This window comes from Octodon degus, unplaced genomic scaffold, assembly GCF_000260255.1.
Source record: "Octodon degus isolate 3935 unplaced genomic scaffold, OctDeg1.0 scaffold00079, whole genome shotgun sequence".
NCBI lineage: Eukaryota > Metazoa > Chordata > Mammalia > Rodentia > Octodontidae > Octodon > Octodon degus.
The window spans coordinates 6,093,709-6,118,389 of record NW_004524655.1 but is presented as its reverse complement, the minus strand read 5'-3'; the positions used below and the strand labels follow the sequence as shown (position 1 = coordinate 6,118,389).

General features: G+C 50.2%; 1 protein-coding gene across 3 annotated transcripts in view; it reads left to right on the top strand.

Moving 5' to 3' along the window:
• Pxn (paxillin) overlaps positions 1 to 19,545 on the top strand; it is a 59,083-nt gene extending 39,538 nt beyond the window's left edge. The window contains exons 2-15 of one of the 3 annotated variants that reach the window (XM_023720915.1): positions 6,950 to 7,176; positions 7,515 to 7,630; positions 8,052 to 8,188; positions 8,268 to 8,469; positions 9,265 to 9,400; positions 11,088 to 11,969; positions 13,234 to 13,509; positions 13,732 to 14,040; positions 14,652 to 14,753; positions 15,014 to 15,184; positions 15,261 to 15,434; positions 16,160 to 16,241; positions 16,374 to 16,522; positions 17,374 to 19,545. In XM_023720915.1, coding sequence (XP_023576683.1) covers positions 6,950 to 7,176; positions 7,515 to 7,630; positions 8,052 to 8,188; positions 8,268 to 8,469; positions 9,265 to 9,400; positions 11,088 to 11,969; positions 13,234 to 13,509; positions 13,732 to 14,040; positions 14,652 to 14,753; positions 15,014 to 15,184; positions 15,261 to 15,434; positions 16,160 to 16,241; positions 16,374 to 16,522; positions 17,374 to 17,640 — 3,230 coding nt within the window. In that variant the 3' untranslated portion in view covers positions 17,641 to 19,545. The remainder of the gene's footprint in view (positions 1 to 6,949; positions 7,177 to 7,514; positions 7,631 to 8,051; positions 8,189 to 8,267; positions 8,470 to 9,264; positions 9,401 to 11,087; positions 11,970 to 13,233; positions 13,510 to 13,731; positions 14,041 to 14,651; positions 14,754 to 15,013; positions 15,185 to 15,260; positions 15,435 to 16,159; positions 16,242 to 16,373; positions 16,523 to 17,373) is intronic. The other 2 variants (XM_023720916.1, XM_004636249.3) reach the window with 2 other exon arrangements.
• Positions 19,546 to 24,681: the final 5,136 nt, after the last annotated feature.

Sequence of the window (24,681 nt, the reverse complement as noted above, 5' to 3'; positions counted from 1 at the left end):
AAAAAAACATATCCAGAGAGATTACTCGATCTGTTGTTCAGGGCATCCTGAAATCTGGGCCTGGAACATGGCAGCCTGGCTTCCACTCAGTATTAGCTGTTTACTCAGTTTACTGCTCCTTTCCTGTCCTCTTAAGAGTTTCTCTGTTGTCCAACCATTCACTCTAGCTGCTGGGACCCTTGATCTCTGGAGCTTAATTCTTGGAGAGGACACAGCTGACAAAAACCCAAATTGGCAGGGAAGGCCCCTCCAGGAGGTTGAGTTCCTAGTCAGTGTCCAGGCTCAAGGTCTCTAGCTGGGGTGGAGGCAGAGTAAACGTGGCCTAGTTGTGGACTGGCCCTTACTGGCCATAGATCTGCCTCTCATCTGAGGAGGATGGTTATCAGGATAAATATATCCAGCTTCCCATTCCTAGGGAGTTACTCACCCAGTAAAAGCACCCTGAGTGGATTAGATTACCTCTGCTTCAACTGCTTATAGCTCGCCTGGTGCTCTGGCCTGTGGGAGGGGGAGGGACTTGGGACAAGGGGAGTGGGGAGACCAGCCTTCCTGCTCACCAGCCTTCCTAATCTGGAAGAGTCTCATCACAGGGGCCCAGGTGAGACCTTCCCTGAGCTGGTCCTACTGTTTCCATAGCTCCTTCCTTAGGAAAGGCCAAGAACACTTACTGCCTATATCCCTGGGCTTGCACAGCTGTAAGGAAGCCCAGAGGCTTCTGTGACACTCAGGCCACCAAGGCCGCTCAGATGGCCAGCAGGGCCCCAAGCCCTCCTGTACTCAGGACCACTCTGACTGAAATGTGGCCAGGTGAGGGACTTGCAGAGCTGCGGCTGTCTGCCTGGGTTTCACAGGGTTTGTTAGGTACAGATGATGGCGTGGGGCTGTTGGGAAGGCCATGATACCCTCGCTGCCTGTGCTGGGGCTTTCAGGGAGCAAGCGCTGCCTCTTCTTCCTGCTTGTCAGCCCAGCTTTTAAGGAAGCTGTGCCTGGCACATCTGAGGCCCTGAAAGCTGAGTTAAACTGGCCTGCAGAAAGGTGTTGAAAAGAATTTGTGCTTGTCATGGGCCTCTCCCCAGCTAGGCATTGGGAAAGGTGTCTTCCTGATGGTCAGAGGACCATTCCTCTTCTAGAGCTGCCTGGAGCTATAGTTGGAGGAGTCTGGAGTTACCAGAATAGGCTGGGTGGGGAGGGCCCAGGCAGGGAATCCTACACAGCCTGGGACGGAGTGGGCAAGCTGGCTGGGTACCTTGCATTTACCTGGCCCAGCTGTGGGTTATGTGGTAGAGGCTTTTTCCTAAGGCTTTTTTGGGAGCCAGAATGGTGCCCTTGGTGCTGGTGCACGATTGGATCATAGCATCCTTACCCTTGGGTGGGATGGAATGAATAGGAGGTGCTTTCTCTGAGACTGAAACTTTCTCTGGGAGAGAGCTCTTGTCTGCTTAGCATCTCTAATTTACTGACTGTGTTCTCTTCCAGGACCCCTGCTAAGCCAGTACTTTATGTGTTCTCTGTTTAATCCTAATTCTGTGTGTAAAATTGTGGCATTCTCTCAGGGCAGGCAAAAACAAAAACAAACAAACAAAAACAAGACACAAGAGCCATGAACAATGTATCCAAGCAATTTAGCCACTAGACAGGATGTGTGGCCCTGAGTCTCCCTATACAAGTTGCAATGTGGAGTGACAATCCAGAGCCTGGGAGGAGAGATGGGAATAGCTCTGGGCCCTCCCTCTCTCCTGTACTTGAGTCATCCTGGACAGACCTTTAGCTCATCTGTTGGCATCTCTCCAAATCTAGGCCTCTGGTCTTGGCAGTCTTTATCACACTATAAGTGGTGGTCAGGCCTGGTAGGAGGAAGAAGTCCCAATATGTAAGAGACTTATTTATTTGTTCAGATTGAAGACGGACATAGAAAGTTCCACTGATCTCTTTCTTTTTCTTTCTTCTCTGCTGAGGATTGAACCTAGGGCCTCTTGCATGCTAAGTATGAAGTCTACTACTGAGCTCTACTTCTATCCCCACTGATTACCTTGAGCTCATTACTGAACCCAATATATGTCAGTGTGTCAGCCTAGATCTGGGGGCATGCCCATGTTTCATGTTGAGGGTGTGTGTGGACCCCTGGTTTCTTCCATTTTGTGCCTCTGGGCTGATACAGGAACTTGAGGGGTACAGCTGCAGCATTTCCCAGGAATGCTGGCGGACCGGCCCCTCCAGTCTTCTTAGGCAGGTGGTGGGCCAGGGATGTCTGTGTCTTTTGTTGTTACTGGGGATTGAACCCAGGGTGTTGTACAGGCAGCTGCACACCTGGCTCTCAGTCTTTTTTTTTTTTTTTTCTTTTTCTTTCTTTCTTTCTTTCTTTTCTTCTTTTTTTTTTTTTTTTTTTTTTTTTTTTTGAGACAAGAATTCACTAGATTGCCCAGACTAGCCTCAAACTTGCTATCCTTCTGTCTCTGGAGCAGCTGGATTATAGCTGTGTACCACCATGCCCAGCATCTTGATCCCTGGGGTTTGTAAGCTTCTAAATTTATACACCTGTCCAAAAGATTACAGTTTTTGGAGCTCAGGGGACTTTTCCTGCCTAGGCACCTGCCCTAGGGCAGCCTCCCAGCCCAAAGCCACCGCTACTCTTAGCTCTTGCTCCATCCAACCAGGACCAGCCTCAGGGTAGACAAGGATGCCCCAAGTACTGAGTTTTCAGAGAAAGCATCAGAAGTGAGGGTGCATGGCTGCCTAGGACTGAGGAGCCCCTGAGCCCCTTGACTACATGTCACCATCAGGTTGTGCCTCCAGATAGTGTTCCAGGCAGGGCTTGGGGTCTTTGTACCATCTGTGTTATGCTCTTCCTAGTAGCCTGTTCTGTCCCTCCTGCTCCACCACCTCCCAAGGAAACTTTGCACTCCTCATGGCTGAGGACACCTCAGTCTTCTCCCAGCTCTGCTCAAAAATTTCAAGACTGCAGGTTACCTTTGGTTACGCCTCATGGCAGGAAGCCGATAGGTCAATGGTGCCCTCTGGTGGTCAGAAGTACCCTTCCTGACCTCTGTCTCTGGGTGGCTGGGGACTTTGCACCCAGCCTGCGGGCCTTGAGAAAACCTCCCTGATATACATCGGTTTTCTGGTCTCATCCAGTGTGACATTGTTTTCCCCAGAGATTCCCCTCTCCCCCACAAAAAAAAAAAAAAAAAAACCACTGAAGAGTCTAGGGTGGTTTCCTCCAAAAGGAGAAAGAGACTTCCCATGTGAGCTTCTTTCCATAGGGTGACTTGATTTTTTTTTTTGTGTGTGTGTGTATGTGGAACCAGGGATTGAACTCAGTCCCTTGCGCATGCCAGGGAAGCATTTATTCCACTGAGCCATCTCCCCGGCCCCTAGGGTGACTGGATGATGAACTCAGTGAAATCATGATGACAAGCTGACAAGCTGTGAGGCTGCCTGTGGCCTAAATGAGGACCCTAACTTCTTCCAGGCAGAATATCTGGAATCTGCCCTCCTTATCCATGGGAAGGGACTATATGTTTCTGTTCTTACAGAGATCTAATGTTTTCTGACCAGTGCAAACTAACACCTTCCCCAGGGTATGAATGGAAGGAATTTCTTCCTGCTTTGTTTTTTTCTTTTCTTTATTTTTTTTTCTGGAACCAGGGATTGAACTGAGGCCCTTGCGCTTGCCAGGAAAGTGCTAATTCTACTGAGCCATCTCCCTGGCCCTTGTTTCTTTTTGTAGACAGGGTGACTTGCTATGTATTTCCTCCTGATCTTGAATTTACTGTGTAACCTAGGGTACCCTTGAACTCACAGTGATCCTCCTGCCTCAGCCTCCCAGTGCTGGGATTACAGGCATACACCACCATACTTGACTCAAATATAAGGAATTTCTGAATTTGCCTTCAGGTGAACTGGGCAAAGGTAATTTTAGTTGAAATCTCCAGGAGCCCTCTGGGATGGGGCTGTACCTGAACATGACTCCTCTATGGCTCTGTTTACTCAAGCCAGGGCAGGAGTTTGCTGAGCTGAGCTTGGAGACTTTGGCCTTTAACCATTTTGTGGCCTGTGGGAAAATGTCAGGCCTCTGCGGCCGCAGGAATCCAAAGTAAGGCTTAGTATCTACTCCAGGGGCTGCCCTCTGATTCCTGCCTCTTCCTTGGGCATTTTGTAGGGAGTTTGGGGGACAGTGACACTAACCCCTGTCCAGATCACCAGGCAAGAGTACAGAGGGAGAGAAGGAAACCACACCAGAGATCCTGTGGCTTTTGTAGGTACCCGCTGGGATTCTCCTGTCAGGTAGACGATGGATGGAGAAAACTGGAAAATTATATGTCTTCTCCCTGACATCAATACACACTACACTTTGAATTTTACTTTATTACTATGTTTTTCTCGTTAATGTTGCCCTGTTCATGTCTTGCCCATATTCAACCCAGAAAAGAGTGAGGAGGAGGAGTTGTACTTCGCAGCTTACCTTTTTCCTTAGAGGAAGATCTTTTCTAGGATTTCATAAAGCAAATAAATCCCAATGTTGCAGTTGTCCCTTATAAACCTCACAGCAATATTGGAGGGTCAGTTATTTGCCACAGCTTATTGAAGAAACCGAGGGTCAGAGAGGTTGGGCAGTTTGCTGTGGGACACATAGTAGGTGGAGCTGAGACTTGAACTCAGGTCTGGCTCACCTCTAGGCCTAGTAGTCTCTTGTCTCTGCCCTAGGTCTCCATTCTCCAACCAGTAGTCTAACCAACACAGGTATCCATGTTGGAAATAGCCTATAGGAATCATAAACCACAATCCAGTCTATAAACCAATGAACCTGACTTAACACTCACACCACAAGGGGCCGGGGAGATGGCTCAGTTGAATAAGCACTTCCCTGGGAAGCGCAAGGGCCTGAGTTCAAGCCCTGGCTCCACCAAAAAAAAAAAAAAAAAAAAGACTCACACCACAGATGAGGGTCTTGGGATTTGGTGAGTGGGCCGTGGACTGTTGAACAGAGAAATATGAGCCTGAGAGACATGGGTGCAGAGCCCAGTATTATACTTGTTGTCTGCTCTAGAAATGCAGAAGAAGGGTCCCCCACCCCCACTTTGGGTTGAACAAAGGGGAAATGGGAACATTGTGTGAAGCCAAGACAGCAGGTGTGGCAGTGGAGGGGCCACTAGGGTTGGCTCTGGACATTGGTTCCTTTTCTGCTGTTACCTAGACACATACTAACAACTCCCTCTAGTTCCGGTTTGCTGGAGGCAGGAAGCCAGACCTCCTCCAAAGGACTGGAGGCAGAAGGGGCTGCGGGAATTAACCTTCCTCAGAAGTAGGAAACCGGGACCAGGGACCTGGGCCTCGTTATAGGCAACCCCTCTGACCATCTGGGCAGGAGCTTGGGGTAGGTGTGGTTGGGCTGGGGTGTACCTGGTGGTCTGGGCAGCGTTCTGGGAGAAGGTGTGGCCCAGTAGGCCTGGGTAAGGACCTTGCTTCCTTCTTTTCTCCTCTGCGAGTAAGGATAGGGTAACAGGGTCAACACAAGGAAGGATTGTATTGGCAGGCTTTAAAGGTTGGGTCCCTGACATTCAGGAAGTTAACTCTTTATATGTGATATCTTGCAGTTATAGCACTTTCTTATAGGCTGAGTATGTGGATTTGGGACCTTTTTTTTTCTTGACACTGTGAATTGAATTCAGGGCCTTGTGCTTGCCGGGCAGGTGCTGTACCACTGAGGTGCACCCTTGGCCCTGGATTTGGGGCTTCTGAGGAGTCAGCCAGTCCTGTAAGTCACTGGCTTTGTTACTTGAGTCTCTCTCCAACCCGTTTTGCTCAGTTCTAAAGGAAGATCAGAATTTCAGCCTTTCATGTTATTAGGATTAACTGTAATGTGCCTGTTACTAGTAAATGACAGTAAAGCAGCCATTACTTTATTATTATTTATTTATTTATTTATTTATTTATTTATTTGTGGAACGGGCGATTGAACTCAGGCCCTTGCGCTTAGCTATTGCTTTTTGACTATTGTCCAGAGGGTGTGGAGCTGGTGGCCAGGGAGAGGAGAGTGAGTCTAGGAGCATGGCAGGCTGTGTTTTACCTCTGAGGCTGGGTTGTCTGGGCTGGGGGGCTGTCAAGGGACCCAGGAGGAGAAGAGTTCATACCTTTGCCCCTTCAGCTCTACCCCTCTGGTCTAGAGACCAGAGGGATCCAGGGTTTCCTTCTTGGCTGTCGGGTGCCAGGTAATCGCTTGTGCTTGAGGGTCATTTCGGCTCCCTTGCTGCTGTTAAAAGCAAAGTAGTGGGGCTCTGGAGCCTCTGGGGCTGGGCTGCTTGCCAGGCTTCCACAGAAACAGCCAATGGAGCAGTCCTGGCCCCGGCTTGCCGAAGGGGTGGGGACCACTGCACCAACTTCATTCCAGCCCCCACCTCCCCACATACCTTACCTCATAGCCTGGAGCTTCAGGAAAAGCATAGAGCTTAGGATTCTGCTTCTTCTACCTGGTGAGGAGGACATGTGCTCCCTCTGATCAGAGCTAAAAAAGCCTAGCTCTGGAAGTTCAGGGAGGGCCTGGCACTGCCCGGGCCCCTCCCCACGACGTGGGCCCCTCCTGTCCGTTCTCCGCGGTGCCCTGCAGAGTCAGAGTTCCAGGCAGGCATTCCTCAATTGCACAAGCCAGCAGCCCAGCTCTGTTGGTGGGAGAACTGAGCCAAGTGCCCGACATACAGAGGTAGGAGAGCCTGGAGGAGCAGCCTGGAGCCAGCCTCCAGAGCATCTTCAGCTCTGCTTGGGGAGAAGAGAGCAGGCTCTTGGTCAGGCTAGTCTGGACTGGCGGCTCCTTGTCCTGAAGCCAGTCATTTCTCCTATGGGTGTGGTGGGAGCCAGCACTCATTCCCTCTTGAGGTATAGGCAGGGAGGCACTACTCCTGGAAAGTTCCCAGGTGCCCGGCTTTCATTTGCTCCCTGTGTCTTCTCTTTGCAGACGCCTTGCTGGCAGACTTGGAGTCCACTACCTCCCACATCTCCAAACGGCCTGTGTTCTTGTCCGAGGAGGCCCCCTATTCCTACCCAACTGGAAACCACACCTATCAGGAGATCGCGGTGCCACCCCCGGTCCCTCCACCCCCGTCCAGTGAGGCCCTCAATGGCACGATCCTTGATCCCTTAGACCAGTGGCAGCCTAGCAGCTCCCGATTCACCCACCAGCAGGTAAGGTGGGGACAGGAGTTGGGAAATCCCTAGAGGTTTTGGGGGAAGATGTAAAAGGAGCTTATCTGGCAGAGGGTTAGGGAAACCAGTAAAAGAATGAGATTGGTAGACTAGATTGGGGGATTTGGCTGTCCCCAACCAGATACTGCTCCTCCTACCTACCATGTGAGGGGGACAGTGACCAAGAATTAATCATCGGTGTCCTAGCCAGATGGTGGAAATTCCCTGGTGAGACTGGTGGCTATGAGCAGAGGCCATCTGGAAGTGACTCGGGCTGCTCCTGTCCCCCATTCTCTTTCTTCCTTGGGACAGTTCTCTGAGCACTTTCCTTCCTGCAGCCTCCATCCCCGTCACCTGTGTACGGCTCCAGTGCCAAAGCTTCCAGTGCCTCCAACCCCCAGGACAGCATCAGCTCTTCGTGCTCCCGAGCGGGTGAGGAGGAGCACGTCTACAGGTACAGCCCAGCCCCTCCCCACTGCTTGGAAATGCAAAGGACCTAGTCAGGGCAGGAAGCTGCTGAGGCTGGTGACCAGGCCATAATAACAGACCTTTGGGGGATGCTACTTTCAGTGTAATGGGTTTAATTTGTAGGAGTCCTGGAGGCTCCTGGTCAGTTAACTGGCCTATCTGCCTTGTCATTGCCATCTGTGTTTAGTGGCTACCCTGGGCTGTCATGGTTTATCCATGTGGTGAGGAACTGAAGCAAGACTTCCTTCCCCCTCTCTCCTTGCTACACCCTTTCCTGCTTTCTGGCCTCTTGCTGAGGGAGAGGTCGTAACCCCTCTGCATTATTCTCCTTGCAAATGTGAGGGTCACCGAGCCAGGGGAAGGCTGAGGAGCATCTCTCACTCTCTTCTTTCCATTGCTTCTCTAAGCTTCCCCAACAAGCAGAAGTCAGCGGAGCCTTCACCTACTATAATGAGCTCCTCCCTGGGCAGCAACCTTTCTGAACTTGATCGTCTGCTGCTGGAACTGAATGCTGTGCAGCATAATTCTCCAGGGTTCCCTGCAGGTAGGATCGGGTCCCACATGCTGTTCCCCAGGTGCCTGGAGGACTTAAGGGCTGAGTACCCTTTCTCCTTCTCTCCAAGATGAGGCCAATGCAAGCCCCCCACCGCCTGGGGCCCTGAGCCCTCACTATGGCGTTCCGGAGAATAACAGTCCTCTGGGAGGCAAAGCTGGGTCCCTGACAAAAGAGAAACCCAAGCGGAATGGGGCCCGGGGCGTGGAGGACGTGCGGCCCAGTGTGGAGAGTCTCCTGGATGAGCTGGAGAGCTCTGTGCCCAGCCCTGTGTGAGTATCCTCTGGGGTCTTCCTGAGCTCAGGAAGGTTTTACCCAGCCAGGCCTGGATTTCAGTGTCTGTCTACTAACCCTGGTGCCAGCCATTCCCTTTTGCTATTGTTTGTAGGCCCTGGGGTACAGTGGTGACTTGAATAAACACTATCCCTGCCTTCACCCAGCAAATAGCAATCAGAAAAGGCAGACAGTAACCAGGTGTTGTGATATACACTTGAAATTCCAACTCTTGGGACGCTGAGGCAGGAAGATTGCAAATTTGAGGCCAGTATAAAACTTCGTCTCCAAAAAAGGGGGCAGACATGACTTTGCCATTCACTGCGTGTCAGGTCTTAAGCCTTAGTTTTTCCAACTGTAAAATGGAATCAGCAGATAAGAGATAATGGAGATAAGGCTATCTACCTCAGTAGAGGTGAGACCAAATAATCCCTGTAAAGTGATTGCAGTTGTTTCTGGCTCATAGCTCATTACTCATGGCAGATACTTAATGCTAGCTCTTACCAGTGTTACCACGTTGCTGTGGTAATCTTAGTCTATACCTACTGTGGCGGACACACATGGGGTACCTGGGCATGGAAAGAGGTGAGCTAAGCTGCCATGTATCCTCTTGAGTCACCTTACCTCAGGCAATGTCTTGATGATGGCCCTTTCCCAGTGATAGGTTCCCTCACAAAGACTGAGTATGCGAGGGATATCCCCAGGGTTGGAGGTGTTGACCCAGGTGTCCCCTATCCCCTATAAAGCCTGGTGCTGCTTTCTAGGCTCCCCACTGACCCTGTGTCTGCCTGCAGCCCCGCCATCACTGTGAACCAGGGTGAGATGAGCAGCCCGCAGCGCGTCACCTCCAGCCAGCAGCAGACGCGTATCTCGGCCTCTTCTGCCACCAGGGAACTGGACGAGCTGATGGCCTCGCTGTCAGATTTTAAGGTGCCCTGAGGCCCCCCTGTCTTCCCTGCCATGTTCTCTCTCTCATTTTCTTCCTTTACCTCATTGTTAGTCCATGGACTTTGGCCTCTCAATGAGTGAGTACTCACTCTGAGTCGGGGACCCTGCAGTGCTAGGAGAGCAGGGTGCAAGGGAGGGTGGGCCTGGTAGTGTAGAGGGAGAGTGTCCTCAGTAGTCAGTGGAGGCGGAGAAGCCAAAGAAGCACTCAGCTGGGACATTCCTTCCTCCTCGGGTGCTCCCAGCCACCCAGGTCCAGCAGATCAGGAGATTGGGACACGAGGACAAAGGGCCTTGTGTTGATGGCTGCTCTTGGTGGGGGAGGGTGTGCTGTGCTGGGCCATGTGGAACTTAGGATCCCGTGCCTGAGAGGTCACTTGCCTGGGAGCCCTATCTCCCACGCTAGCTTGTCAACATGCCCTCTTTCTTTCTTTTTGTCTCTGGCAACTGAATGCACAGACCCCTCCCTTGCTAGCCTCCTTCTGTCCTCTCTCTTGCCAAGGCCTGGCCACCAGGCCTCAGAGTTCCCATGACCCATCTGTGGCAAACCTATCCTGTTAGCCCACTGAGCTGGTCCTGTATTAGTGCCCTGACCCCACCCAGCTCAGCTCTACCCCATACCCTTCCTACTCGGTCCCTCCTCGTTGAGGCCTCCCCAGTCCTGCCAATGTTTTATTTAGTGGATGCAGTATGTGTATGGTGATTGATATTGACAGAATTCTCCAGTACTTGCTGACGACACCTCCACATGGGTCAGCCAGTGACCTTTGGGGCATGGCTTGGGGAACACGAAAAGTAGCACACAAGCCAGGGTGGGGGTGGAGCCTAGTTTTGTATGTTATAGTTCTGAGCAGCTAGTGAGAGGTGAATAAGCTGAATTCAGGCTTTGGCCTCAGGGATCCCTGCCCTGTTTCCCTTTTGTGGGGTTCTTTTGGGACAGCTTATGTCCAGATGCCTAGTGAGGGGGAACCGCACTTCTCCTGATCATGCTCCCAGAATAAGGTCTTGGGGACACAGGAAAGCTGGGGATGTCCAGGAGGGACAAGGCTGAGAGCTGAGCCAGTGTCAGAGGAGGGTAGAGCAGCTGCCTCCAGCTGGCTTCCTCTCAATTTGTGCGTGGCACTGTCTCTCCTCACCCATATCCCTGCTGTTTACCTCATCTTAGTCTTCTTTTTCATACCTACTTTGGGTAACCTTATAAGGATGGCTTCATGACTGCTTTCTGGTGCCTGGGTTTCATGAAGGCCAAGGGCATAAAGCCCAAGAAAGGTTTTATTTTTTATTTTTTAGTACAGGGTCTACAGGGTCTCACCACATAGATCAAACTCTTAGTGAATCTCCTGTTTCAGCCTCCCAAGTGCTGGGATTATAGGCACACCACCATGCCTAGTCTCAATCACTATCTCAGCGTGCCCTGGGTGCAGGCCTGGCACGGCACATCGGGGATCAAACCCCCAGCCCCTGTGTCTGCCGAAGCAGGAGCTTTAATCTGCTGAGTTATTTGGCTGGCCCTAAGAAAGGATTTTTTTGAGGTCTGAGTCTTTTTCAAGAGTCCATGTGACCACTTGGGTCTATGTAGATGGTGGTTCGCCGAGCCTAGCCCTTGCTGTGAGCATCTTTCCTTATGTCTCCCTTTCTCTCTCCTCTCTTTCCTGTTGTCTTTCTCCTTCAGACCAGCTCCTGTGCTGTGACCTTGAGCTCCCCCAAGTTGCTGCCCAGCTCAGCTTCATCTCCAGTCCATACCCTTTCTGCTCCTTCTCCATCAACTCTCATGCCTCTTGTATTCCTGCCTTCTACCTCTAAACCCTCCCCTCAAGGCCAAGGCCACAGCCCAGAGGTCCTCTGTACTGAGGAAAATAGACAGAGCCTCTTACTTCCTGTGGCCCCCAGCTGGCTTGACTTGGCTGGCCTTGGAGTAGGGTCTGGCACCTACAATTCAAGGTCTTCCTCTATAGAAGGTTCTCCAGGGTCATTCGGTACAGAGAGTCAGGCTCCAGTTAGGAAGGACCTTCTGAGTCCTCTGAGTGAGCCCACTACAGCTTTCCTTTGCCACGCTTTACCTCCTGTTGGGAGCGCAGTCTCCCAGGAGCCTGGAGACCCTGAAGGGCCACAGGGTGACCCTTCGTGTCCAGAGGAGGCTGCGGTTGCCACTTGGAAATGGCCTTGGGCTTTGGAGACATCCAAGCCTGAGGCTCCCTATGGAGCTGCTTGCAGCTTTCAGGAAATGACGGAGCCAGCTGCTGTGGCTGTGGACCGGCAGGCTGTCTTCCCAGATACCTGGAGTCTTGCAAAGGAATATAGCCAGCAGGAGAGGGCAAGGCCAGAGCCAGGAGGGCTGGAAAGCACCTGTGCTGCTCCAGCTAATGAGCAGTTGGGTGGAGAAAGGCCCAGGAGGGGAAGCCTGGTGGTACCAGTCCAGGGACCTGAGACCCCAAGGAGCCCAGAGGGCACCGCTGAAACTGCTGCTGAGGCCAGGAAGGAACAGCCGGAGTTTCTACATGCCATGGCCATGGGCACACCCAGCACTGCGGAGAGGATTTCCACCTCTGGCCAGGCAGGCACCTGCTTGTGAAGCCACTGCGCATGGCCCTGGCAGGCCTAAGTGTGGGCTCCTCCTGCTAACTGCATGTAGCCTCCACTGCATGCATGTCTGCCTGTGCTGAGGGCCCATGGCTGCCACCCTGAGGACCGGTGCTTGGCAGTGGATCCTGTGGGGTAGCAGGGCTCCCTGGGCCCTAATGTTGCCCATAGTGATGACCTACCTCTTGCTCATTTAGAGTTTTTCCCTTTAGATGAGCTGCACTTGACATTCTGATGTGCAGAATGGTTAAAAGCATGGACTTTGAAACCACATAGACCTAGATGGAAACTTCACTGCCAGCACTTGCTGCCTTATGTGACCTTTGGCAACTACCTCAGCCTCAGTTTCTCATCTTTAAAATGGGAATAATAACAGAGTATCTACCACGGTCGTCTGAGGATGAAATGAGATAATTCCTAGAATGTAGGAATTATGGTACATGGAACATAGTACATGATTCCTCAGTAAGCCATGCCTGTGAATTTTATTTGCTTCTTGCTTGATTAAAACCTGTACTTTTCCCCAAAATAATAAAAGAGCTCAAGACACTAGAGGCCAGTAACTTATAACATAAACAAAAAGAGAAAAACTGGTTAAAAGATTCATTGAGCCTGGCATGGTGGTGTACTGTAGTCTCAGTTGCTTGAGAGGTAGAGGCAAAAATGCTGCAAGTTTGGGGCCTGGGGAGATAGCTCAGTGGAATAACCGCTTGCCTGGAAAGCACAAGTTCCTGAGTTTGATCCCTGGTGCTACCAAAAAAATAAAAAACAAAAAACGAATATTGCAAGTTTGAAGCCCTTGTGACCAACTAGTAAGAAAAAAAAAATTACTAAGACGGAAAGTCTGTAAATTTCTATCATAAATCAGAAGAACGAAAGCGTCCTGCCCTGTCATGAGCATCCACTTACATCCTCATCCTATGAAATAATTTATGTGATAACCTTAGGAAGTAAGCCAAGAAAACATTGTTACCTCACTTTAAGGATGGAGAGGCTTCTGGCTCTGGAAGTTAAATGTCTTGCCCAAGGTCAGGGGCCAGCTTGGAGGTGACAGCCCAGGCACCCAACCCAAGAGTCACTTGTAGCCTGTACCTGATGTCATCTGCCCTTTGCATCCAAACCCTTCCCTTCAGTCTTCTCTGGTGCTTGCGTTCTGTCCTCCCCTCCCTGAGTGTGGACTGAGCAGTGTTGTGCCCAGCCTACATTAGAATAGTGACAGCTTCCCCCTCCACCCCCAGATCCGCTCCGTGATCAGGAGGAGCCGGGAGACGGGCCACGCACACCCCATGTCCCGGGAGCCCTCCCCTCGCCGCCGGCTGGACCCTGCCACCCTGAGCAGGACCCCATCCCAGGAACAGCTCATCGCAGAGCTGCAGGGCCGGCTGGGCATCCAGCCGGAGGCGGAGGAGGCCGCAGGGCCAGCCGGGGCCTCTGCACAGGACTGGCTGACCGAGGGCATCGTCATCACTGTGCAGCCACGTGGGCGGAGGGCTGGGGGGCAGCTGGTAGAGAAGGTAGCCAGGACCGGGGCTGCAGGTGTCCAGATGCTTCCTCAGCTTCAGTACTGGCTAGAGGAGCAATCTGGGGGTGGAGGGGCGGATTTTTGTATCCTGTGATCTTGTTAGGCTGGCTTCACTATTGATACCGGAGTGGAAAGGCCCAGGAGCCTGGGGATATCATCCCCTGTGCTCGCTGATCTGTCTTCCTCATCTGTCTTCCTGCTCTCTTCTTCCCAGGTTGTCTTCCCTCCTGACTCTCCCATTCCCCTGAGAAGAACCATCTCTGTTCTGGCTTCTCCTCCTGTCCCTTCTCTCCAGCATCACCAAGACGCCTCAGCCAGCAGCTCTTCTCCCCTGGCCAGCCTGCCTACCCCCTCCTGCCGGGGACTCTCAGTCTCCACCCATGGTTGCCCAGGGGACCAGAGTGCAGGAGAAGAGCTCCATGATGAGAATGGGCAGGGCCACACCCTGCCCACTCCTGCACCCCACATTGTGAAATCTGTGGGCTGCCAGACCGATGAGGACCCACTCTTCCCCTCGATGCAGGCAGGCCTCCCAGGGGCCCCAGCACCAGCTCCTCTTGTCCTGTGCCCCAGTTCTGCATGTGCGTATGCATGTACACACACACACACACACACACACACACACACACACACACACACCCCCTACACCCTAGAGCATTAATCACAGAACACCCTTAGACCTTGAGCCTGAGCCCTCACTGTAGCTGATGTCTAGGCCCCACCCCTCAGGAAATTGGTTGGCTCTTGACTTTCCTGTGTGGCCTCACCTGCTGACTTCTCCCCACTGTCCCATGGTTTGACCATCAAAGAAAGCCACTCCTAGAGTGGAAACCAGAAGCCCTCTCTTCCCCTTCCAGCCCTCAGGCTCAGGGCCTGCTGAGACTCTGTGCTATCCAGCCTCAGGCACCTCCCTTTCCTACCCCCTGTCTCTAGGACTTACTTTCCTCTCCCTGGGTCACTTTCTCTGGGTTGTTTTTTCTAGATTTTTTTTTTCCCCCTGATTTTTAAAATTTTTACTGGGGGGAGAATCCTTATTTTATCCTAAACTCGCTTGTGTGAAATGGTCCGATGACGAGGTCTCATGTTCTTTTTAGTTTTTTAAAAAAAATTTCTTTTTTCCTCCTCTTATCTAAGATGCACGGCCTGGAACAGAGAACGGATGGAGAGTGGCATTGGGCAGCTGGCTGGCCTCCAAGCAGCAGGCAGAGCAGCCCTGAAGGGCAGGACGAGGGAGGGGTCAGTGCCAGGGCTGGGGGCTAAGGTCCTGCTTGTCCTGATTCCCTGGGCTGTGAGCCCTTCCTTCTCACCCTCTCACCCCCAACCACCAGCATGGCCTGCTCTCACTCCCACTTTAGGGCTCTTCAGGCCCCTGGAGGACGTTGCTTCTTGCTTTCGTCAGCCCATCTGTCCAGGAGGAAGCCCTCCAGGCTGTGGTGCTGTGAGATGCATGCCCCCTGCCCTCAGGTCCTGACCAGCCTTTCTTCCTGTCAATGCAGTTCATGGCCCAGGGGAAGGCCAGAAGCAGCTCACCCCCCGAGGGACCCCCAAAGCCGGGAAGCCAGCTGGACAGCATGCTGGGGAGCCTGCAATCTGACCTGAACAAGCTGGGGGTGGCCACGGTGGCCAAAGGTGTCTGTGGGGCCTGCAAGAAACCCATTGCTGGGCAGGTAATGAGCAGGGAAGGTGGGTGTGGAGATCTCTGCCCTCTTCTCGCTCTGAGCCATCTTCCATCTTCCTCCTCAGGTTGTGACTGCCATGGGGAAGACATGGCACCCCGAGCACTTTGTCTGCACCCACTGCCAGGAGGAGATTGGATCCCGGAATTTCTTTGAGCGTGACGGGCAACCCTACTGTGAAAAGGACTATCACAACCTCTTTTCCCCACGCTGCTACTACTGCAATGGTCCCATCCTGGATGTGAGCATCTGAGTGTGGCATGGCAGGCAGAGTAGGGGCAGTAGGTCCCCATCAGTTCATTTCTTCTTCACTGTAACCCTCAGAGTGTGTAGCTTCAGAGAGGTCATGTCACATGCCCAACATGTGACAGCTAGGAAACTGGTAGGGCTGGGGTTCAAACTTAGGCCTTGTCTACAGCCCATCTTAATGCTCCTTCTACCTCCTATCCTGGATTTCCTCTCCAAATCTCTCCGAGCTTAGGACCCCTGACCAGACAAATAGAGGTGATTGCTGGGTGTCTCACTCACTTCCTCTGCTATGTGATGTTAGGGAGCTACCTAGACTTTCTGAGCCTGAGTTTTAATCTATAAAACAGAAATTACAATAGAACCCATGGCTTTGGTCCTGCTCGTGAGGATTAGAGGAGACGGAATGTATCTGGCAGGTCACCTCCCTCCATAAATCTGATTTCCTAGTGGTACTTGTAGCAGAACTAGGAGATGGTGCTCAGAAAGTTTTGCTCTTCCCTTGACCTTGAGCTGGTGGTGAGATGGGAAGGAAGGTGCTGCCCGTGAGTCTCTGCGTAGGAGCCATCCAGTGGGGTAGCAGCTTGGCTTCCTTTTTTTTTTAAATCGGAACCAGGGATTGAACTCAAACCCTTGTGCGTGCCAGGGAAGCGCTTATTCTACTGAGCCGTCACCCCGGCCCAGCAGCTTGGCTTTCATCCCCACTCTTTGCTTTCACAGAAAGTGGTGACAGCCCTTGACCGGACATGGCACCCTGAGCACTTCTTCTGTGCTCAGTGTGGTGCCTTCTTTGGCCCAGAAGGTATGGCAGGGCCTTGGGCCAACCCACTGCTCCTGGGAGGGCTGGGCAGAAGCGGAAGGCTCTGTGGCTGTTGGGGCCAGGCAGCTCCACTTCCGGAGGCCCTGAATTTGTCCCCAAACCCCCGCTCCTCAGGGTTTCATGAGAAAGATGGCAAGGCCTACTGCCGGAAGGATTATTTTGACATGTTTGCGCCCAAGTGTGGTGGCTGTGCCCGGGCCATCCTGGAGAACTACATCTCGGCTCTCAACACCCTCTGGCATCCTGAGTGCTTTGTGTGCCGGGTAAGGAGCCCCTGCCACATCTGGAGCGGCTGGGAGCAGGCTTGGGGGAAGGGCCTCCCTCTCTTGCTTGGAGTCATGGTATGAGCAGGCATGGGGGTTCAGTTCCTAAGGCTGCCAAGTCCTGCGGCTGTTACTGAAGCTGGGACAGACAGAAGCAAATGGATGTGTCCCCATGGGTGCCTTTTCCACTCTTATCTCAGAGCCTTTTACCCTGATATATACAGGGCAGAGGGGGCAGGCAGGGGCAAGGTAAGGTAGTCCCATGCTGAGCCTTGGGCCTGGGAATACTTGGGAGAAGAGAATGTGAGAATTAAATTGAAATAATGCAGATATTGAGCAGACTTCACAGAAATGTGGTAGTGGTTTCCATACTGTATTGTGGGGGTCAGAGGTCCCACAGGTGTTTGTAGAAATCCATCATATGCTCTCTAACAAGGAGCTCTGGGAAACATGGTTCACTGCAGGCCTTCTCAAGCCTTTGGTACCACATGAATCTCCAAATTGGAGATGTACAGATGGACACATCCTGTTTTTCAACACCAGGTTTCTGACAGTGCCATTATAGCTGCCTGCTTATGTGCCCAGAGGTCAGACCTTTCTATTTGAATCCAGCCTGTGTGATTTGGTAGCAGCATGGCTTGAGCAAGGTGCTTAACTCATAAGTCCTCAGCAGTCCTCTGCCTTGGGAAGGACCCAGTATTTAGGCCATCACTGTGCACATAGGAGGCTGGCAAGTGGGAGTCAGAACGGGTGTTGTAACCACTTCTGACCCCTGAACATCACGCCAGGCGCTGTCCAGCAGAAGGGATGGCCCCTGAGCACCCCTCTGCCCACCCCCCTCTGTTTGGCAGGAGTGCTTCACACCTTTCATCAATGGCAGCTTCTTCGAGCATGATGGGCAGCCATACTGTGAGGTGCACTACCATGAGCGCCGCGGCTCGCTGTGCTCCGGCTGCCAGAAGCCCATCACAGGCCGCTGCATCACCGCCATGGCCAAGAAGTTCCACCCTGAGCACTTCGTCTGTGCCTTCTGCCTCAAGCAGCTCAACAAGGGCACCTTCAAGGAGCAGAATGACAAGCCTTACTGCCAGAACTGCTTCCTTAAGCTCTTTTGCTAAGCACTCGTGCCGTCCGGCCTTTCTCCCCACCATCCTCACCTGCTACTGTGACCCAGAGGCCTCGCCCGGGGTTGAGGGGCAAACCTGACAGAAACTGGAAGCCTCGTCCACAGCTGGAGCAGGGGGGGCAAGTGGGCCGTGGGCCCTGCCTGCTGCTCTGCGCATTCTCCCAGCCTCTGGGCATCTCCCTCCCTCTGTGGCTCTCCCCAGGCCCCCATTTTTGTTCACTCAGACATGGAGCCTGGAGGTCCCCCACACACAACCCTGTGTGTCCCCAGGGTGAGAGCTGGCCAGGCCAGCACCTCACCCTGGAGCCGTGTATACTCCATATTTCAGCAGTAGAGCAGGGCAGAGAGGGCAGGCAAATCAGCTGGTGTCCTTTTTTAATCTTTACTCCCCCAACCTAGGAGTCCCTAGAGTGTTGGGACACAGCCTCCTGCCTCCACACAATGCCAGCATAAGCCCACTCATCCCAGGCGGAAGTCCCAAGGGCCTGTGGGACTTGTGTACATGAGTTCCCCTCTCAGTCTTTCCAGACCTTGGGCAACTGCCCCCTTTCCTAACTGCCCCTTTTATAACTGTTTTGGTCCTACTGAGAAAGACCTCTCCAGCAATAATGTTTTATAGCCACTTCTTCCATCTCTGGGGATGGCATGAGGTGGGGAGTGTCACCCGTGCCTGGACACTGTACCGACTTTGATAGATTTCTACACTGAGGTTTGCATTCATATCACCTGAATTGCTTTTACTTCTCTGTACAAAATGATTTTGAAGAGATTTTAAAGACTTTCCTTTTTTTATATCCCTCCTTGTCCACTGCCACTGTCCTGTTGGTGACTGGGGCTTTGGGCTGAAGTTTGCTTTGTACTGAGGGCTTGGGGTAGGGAAGCCATTTGTATTTTATTTTTCTTAGCACAAGCAGGTGAACTGGGAGCAGCTCTGTGACTCCCTTCTGTACCTTCACAGCGCACCAGGACTGTTTTATAAACTGCTGTATTTTGAAATTCCTTCCTTACTGCCTGGGTCAGTGAGCTCTTATTTAAAACTGGCCAAAGGGTGCCTGGCCCTTTGGACCTGGAATTCTGAATCTCATCTGCCCTGTTCCTGAGGGAGGAGAAGGGGAAAGTATGCTTTAGGGGGCTGCTTCCTGTCTGAGAAAGCCATTAGGAGCCTCTGCTCCTCATTGAACTTTTTGGCAACAAAGAGAACCCACTGGACACTCTCAGCCTCCTCACTGCTTCTCTGGGGCTCTTCTGCCTTCTCAGGAAAGCTGAGATCCAAGCTGGGATCCGACTTTGGCCATGAAGACCATATGGGTCACTTTAGTCTTGATTCCACTGACATATTACTTCCTCAGATTTCTCAGTACCCCGCTGGAGAGTATGAGCTCAGGTTCCTGCCCTTTAATAGGTGGGGTCCATGCTCAGGAGGTCTGGGGAGAAGGCTCCAGCTTGGTGCAAGGGGCCTGGTCAGATTCTGGACAGAGGAACAGGATCCTGCTGGACCAGCCAGAAGCACCAGAGCTCTCTTTCTCAAGGTGAAACAGGAGCAGCAAGGCCTGGGGTTCCTGGCCAGGGGGAGTGACTCCTCCACAGAGATGCATCCAGACACCCCCCTGTCCCCTAGCCTCCTCCTTTGTCGCGAGGCTGGGAGTAGCCCAGGTCTGGGGAGGTTGACCTGGGCCCCCCAGAGTCCTGCCATTTTCAATTCTGCCCACAGGCCTTATTGCTGTGTTTACAGTGACCCATCCTAGGCCTCTCCCCAAGTGGCCTGGGGTTTCTGGGGTCTACTCACTGGGTTAATGGTTATTTGATTTTGATTTTTTCTCTATAAATTTCTAACCTGGCTTTTTCCATTTCAATTTCTGTGATTTATGCCAATAAAGTTCACCATTATTTTCACCTGTGCTGGTGCCATTTCTTGGTGGTCTGACAGCCAAGTGGTCCAAGCAGGGAAACCAAGGGTAAATCATCAACACTTCTTGCCTGGAGGCCAGGGGCCCTGCAAATGGGATCCTTGTCCTTGGCCACAGCTCCGGCATCAGCTTCAATCTTAACCAAACAGTTGATGGGTGGGGCTGGGGCCTGGGCTGTCTTGGTACTACCTCTGGATTAGCCAGGGACATCATCATGTGGCCCCATGGGTGTCCTGCCTCTCATTTAGATAGGGAAAAATGTTCTAGGTGAGAACAGACACATACAAACCAACCCCCTGGATAAGACAGTACAGCTAGGATATGAGTCCAGGACTTGCCTCTGTCCTGCATGCAGCCGAAGGTTAACCTGGGTGTTGCTGTTCCTAGTGGAATGGGTTGGGTGGATCTTGACTGCCTCCTTGTGGTCATGTCCATATTTGCATGCTTCTGCACATGTTATATCCCAGGACCGCAAAGCTGTTGGACAGCACTACCTCCACCTTGAGCGGTGGCCTCAATTTCTCTGTCATTTGGTCATTTACTATTGGTTTTCCAAAGCAGTGTGTTGAATTCTTGTTGGAACCCTGGCCATTTCAAAGTAATCTCAGAAGTAAACATTACCTTCAACCCTCATCCAAGGATAATGGCTTCATTTATTCCAGTCTATATTGGATTCATTTTATTTATAGAAATGGGGGCTGGGGAGATGGCTCAGTGGAATAAGTGCTTCCCTGGCAAGTGCAAGGGCCTGAGTTCAATCCCCGGTTCCACAAAAAAAAAAAAAAAAAAAAAAAGAGAAATGGGTGTGGTATACTTCATTGTAATTTGATTTTTTATTTAACTGATTTGAGGCTATTTTCCCATGTTAGTGAATATAGACTGCATCATTTTTAATGACTTCGTGGCATTCTATGATATTGATGTACTACAATTAGAGAAGATATTTATATTGTCAGGGCCAGGATGTCCTTGGAAATGTACCATGAAGTATATAGACAGTTGGAAAAGTTCATTTGGAGGGAGAGAAACTCTGGGTTTGGAAGGTACTGTGTAGCGTAGTGAGGCCCATGGGTTTTGAACTTTCTCTTTCTTTGCAGAATTGGGGATTGAGCTTAGACCCTTGCACTTGCCAGGCAAGCGCTTATTCTACTGAGCTATTTCCCCAGCCCCTGAACTTTCTTTAAGATTTTAGTTCTGGGCTGGTGAGATGGCTCAGTGGTCTAAAGCACCTACTTAGAACAAGCTTAGCAAAGCACAGGGACCACGGTTCAATCCCCCAGCACCACATGCCAGCCAGCCCCGCCCCCTGGTGGGCTGAGCTGGCCACACACACACACACAAATAAATAAATTAAAAAAAAAAAGATTTTAGTTCTAAAACCATCATTTACTGGCCAAGAGACACTGGGCCAATGCTTTCATCTCTTTGAGTTTTCTCATAGAAAAAAATGGGAATACTAATATTGTAACTCCTCAGAGGATTTTTTTTTTATTTTTATTTTTTTGAAACAGGGATTGAACTCAGGCCCTTGTGCTTGCCAGACAAGCGCTTATTCTACTGAGCCATCTCCCCGGCCCCTTGGAGGATTGTTAACATCAAAAATGGAAGGCCAGATGGGTTGCACAGACCTATAGCCTCAGCACTCCAGAGGCTGAGGCAGGAGGATCACTAAGTCCAAAGCCCACCTGGGCTACATACAGTGAGTTTAAGGCCAGCCTGAACTATGTGAGAAGACCCTGTCTCAGAAGAGGAAACAAAGCAAGAGCGCAATGTGCATGCAGTGTTTAGCTCAATGCTGAGTGTGCAGAGGCATGTTGTCATTTAAAAATGATCTTAAAAAAATAAAAATAGATAAAAATAAAAATGATGTTAGCAGTAATTGACTCTAGCAGTTCTCAAGCTGGGTAATCATAGGGGGTATTAGGAAGATCAAGAACAAGAGCAACTAGAGGTATAGCTGAGTGGTAAAGTATTTGCCAAGCATGCACTGAGACTTGATTTGACCCTCAACTACTGCAAACAAAATACAAGCTGAGGGGCCTGCCCCTTAAGCTCAGTTCTTTAAGTGGCTGCTTCAACAAAGCAGTCAGGCTCAGGTTGCTGTGGTTCGATCCCCACAACTCAAGCCAGCCAAACCTGCCCTGCAGGCATTTGGACCAAAAAAATCCAAAACAAAACAAGCTGAGCAGAGTGGTACATCCTGGCACTTTGGAGGCTGAGACAGAAGGATTGTAAATTTAAGCCTAGTTGGGCAACTTAGTATCTTAATGAGACCTGTCTCAAAGTAAAAATAAATAATAATATACAGTTTTTTATTTTTATTTTCTATTATTTTTATTTTTATTTATCTATTTATTGTGTGTGTGTGTGTGTGTGGCCTGCTCAGCCCACCAGGGGGCGGGGCTGGCTGGCATGTGGTGCTGGGGGATCGAACTGCGGTCCCTGTGCTTTGCTGAGCTTGTTCCAAGTAGGTGCCTTAGACCACTGAGCCATCTCGCCAGCCCAATATACAGTTTTTTAAAGGCAGTGACTGTGGCTCAGTGCAAAGGCCCTTAGGTGAATCCCTGATACCACAAAAGAACGCTCCCCCCAAAATAATCCATGGTTCCCATTCCACTAGAAACTAACACCTGGGCTTTTTGGCTCTCTGAGCAGCACCCTGGTGGTAGGCTAGAACAAGTGCCTTACAAAAGGCGGCAAAAAAGGAGCCAAGAAGAAAGTGGTTGATCCATTTTCTAAAAAAGATTGGTATGATGTGAAGGCGCCGGCTATGTTCAACATAAGAAATATTGGAAAAACACTGGTCACCAGAACCCAAGGAACCAAAATTGCATCTGATGGGCTCAAAGGTCGTGTGTTTGAAGTGAGCCTTGCTGACCTGAAGAATGATGAAGTTGCCTTTAGAAAATTCAAGCTAATTACTGAAGATGTTCAGGGCAAAAACTGCCTGACTAACTTCGATGGCATGGACCTCACCCGGGACAAATCGTGTTCCATGGTCAAAAAATGGCAGACCATGATTGAAGCTCATATTGGTGCCAAGACTACCGATGGTTATTTGCTTCGACTGTTCTGTGTTGGCTTTACTAAAATACACAACAATCAGATACGGAAGACCTCTTACACTCAGCACCAGCAGGTCCGCCAGATCCGGAAGAAGATGATGGAAATCATGACCCGAGAGGTGCAGACAAATGACTTGAAGGAAGTGGTCAATAAACTGATTCCAGACAGTACTGGGAAAGACATAGAAAAGGCTTGCCAGTCTCTCTACCCTCTTCATGATGTCTTCGTCAGAAAAGTAAAAATGCTAAAGAAGCCCAAGTTTGAATTGGGAAAACTCATGGAGCTTCATGGTGAAGGTAGCAGCTCTGGAAAGGCTACTGGAGATGAGATTGGAGCTAAAGCTGAACGAGCTGATGGATATGAACCACCAGTGCAAGAGTCTGCTTAAGATCCAGATTTTTAATAGTGATAAATAAAGTCCTATTTGTGATGGGAAAAAAAAAGAAACTGACACCTGGAAATTTATAAAACTCCTACAGTAACTTTGATATTTAGTCAGCTTTGGGTATAGTTACTGTTAACCATGATGTGAAAAGATGACTTTATCAGTTACTGCCTGAAGATGCACTGTAGGGCTGGGGAGATAGCTCAGGGCATAAGCACCTTCCTGGCAACCACAATGTCCTGAGTTCGATCCCAGTGCAAAACAAAAACAAAAAGATGCACTGTAACAAAATTTGACAGGACAGGAATATTAGAGTTTCACCTTCAGATCAGCTCTGGTGAGGGAAAATTTCAAGAAACAGAACTTGGGATCATATAGAGGGACGGCCGAATATTTGTTGGTCATGTATGGTTTAAACAAATTCATTGGTAATTTCTTACTTGTTCAAATAAAAAGGGTGACAATAAGGAGAAATACCCTTTAGCCTTAGTGTCTTTCATTAACAAAATACTGATATAACACAATTATCCAAGTACATGTTGAATGGATGTATATAATAAAAGAAGCTAGCATTCACTGACTTTCTTCTATATCAAGGAACTTACTTTCAAAATGGTTAGGATAGGGGGCTGGTGAGATGGCAGCAAAGCACAGGGACCGGGTCCAATTCCCCAGCACCACATGTCAGCCAGCCCCGCCCCCTGGTGGGCTGAGCTGGCCACACACACACACACACCTAAATAAATAAAATTTTAAAAATGGTTAGGATAGCTATAGAGTTACATTCTCTTAATGAATAGAGGGATTTGTTCTAATAGTGTTTGTAAAGAGGGTATCATGTCTGCATCTTGTACAGCAATTAGCCACTAGGAAGAATGTATGCAATGTGTTAATTATTGAAACTGTCCTGCCAATTTGGTTTGAAACTGTCTCATTGCTATTTGTTTCTCAATAAAATTATGGGAAAAAAAGAAACATAGTAAAGCAGAACTATTAATAAAAATAAAAAACTGTTAATTAAAAAAAGGAACTTACTAAATTATAGAGAATAATTAATCCTCATCACAACTCTAGAATGTGGGTATAATTATCTGCACTTTACAAATACAGAAGGGGAAACAAAGACCAGCAAGTTGGAATCGTTTCCTACTAAGACAAGAGTAGCAAGTGGCAGGACAAGGACATCTGGGTGCAAATACTTCATTCATTCATTCATTCATTCATTCCCTAAATATTTATTATATGCCGGGAACAGGACAAAAACCTCTGCTCTTGTGGAGTTTGAATTCCTGCAAAACAATAATGTGAAAAGTCATATTGTGATTTGGAAGCTGTATGAGTAACCGAGGGAAGTGGACAGAGTAAGGGGGAGTGGGAGTGAGTCTTCTGATAATTTTAAATAGGGATCCTTAGGCAGGCCTTTATGAGGAGATGGTTTTTGCACTGACTTGAAGATGAGTTACTCAGGTAAATAGTGGAAAGGAAGAGAAAAGAGCCAGCAAATGCCCTAAAGGGGGGACGTACTCTGGAAAAGCAGCAAAGTGTATGGTTAAGCTGGAAGGAAATGTCAGTAGGAAAATAGATGAGATTATGGGAGGCAGATCATGTAGGACCTTATTGGTAGTGTAAATGGTAGAATTTTACTCGTAGGGAAGTGGTTTTAATTTTTTTTTTT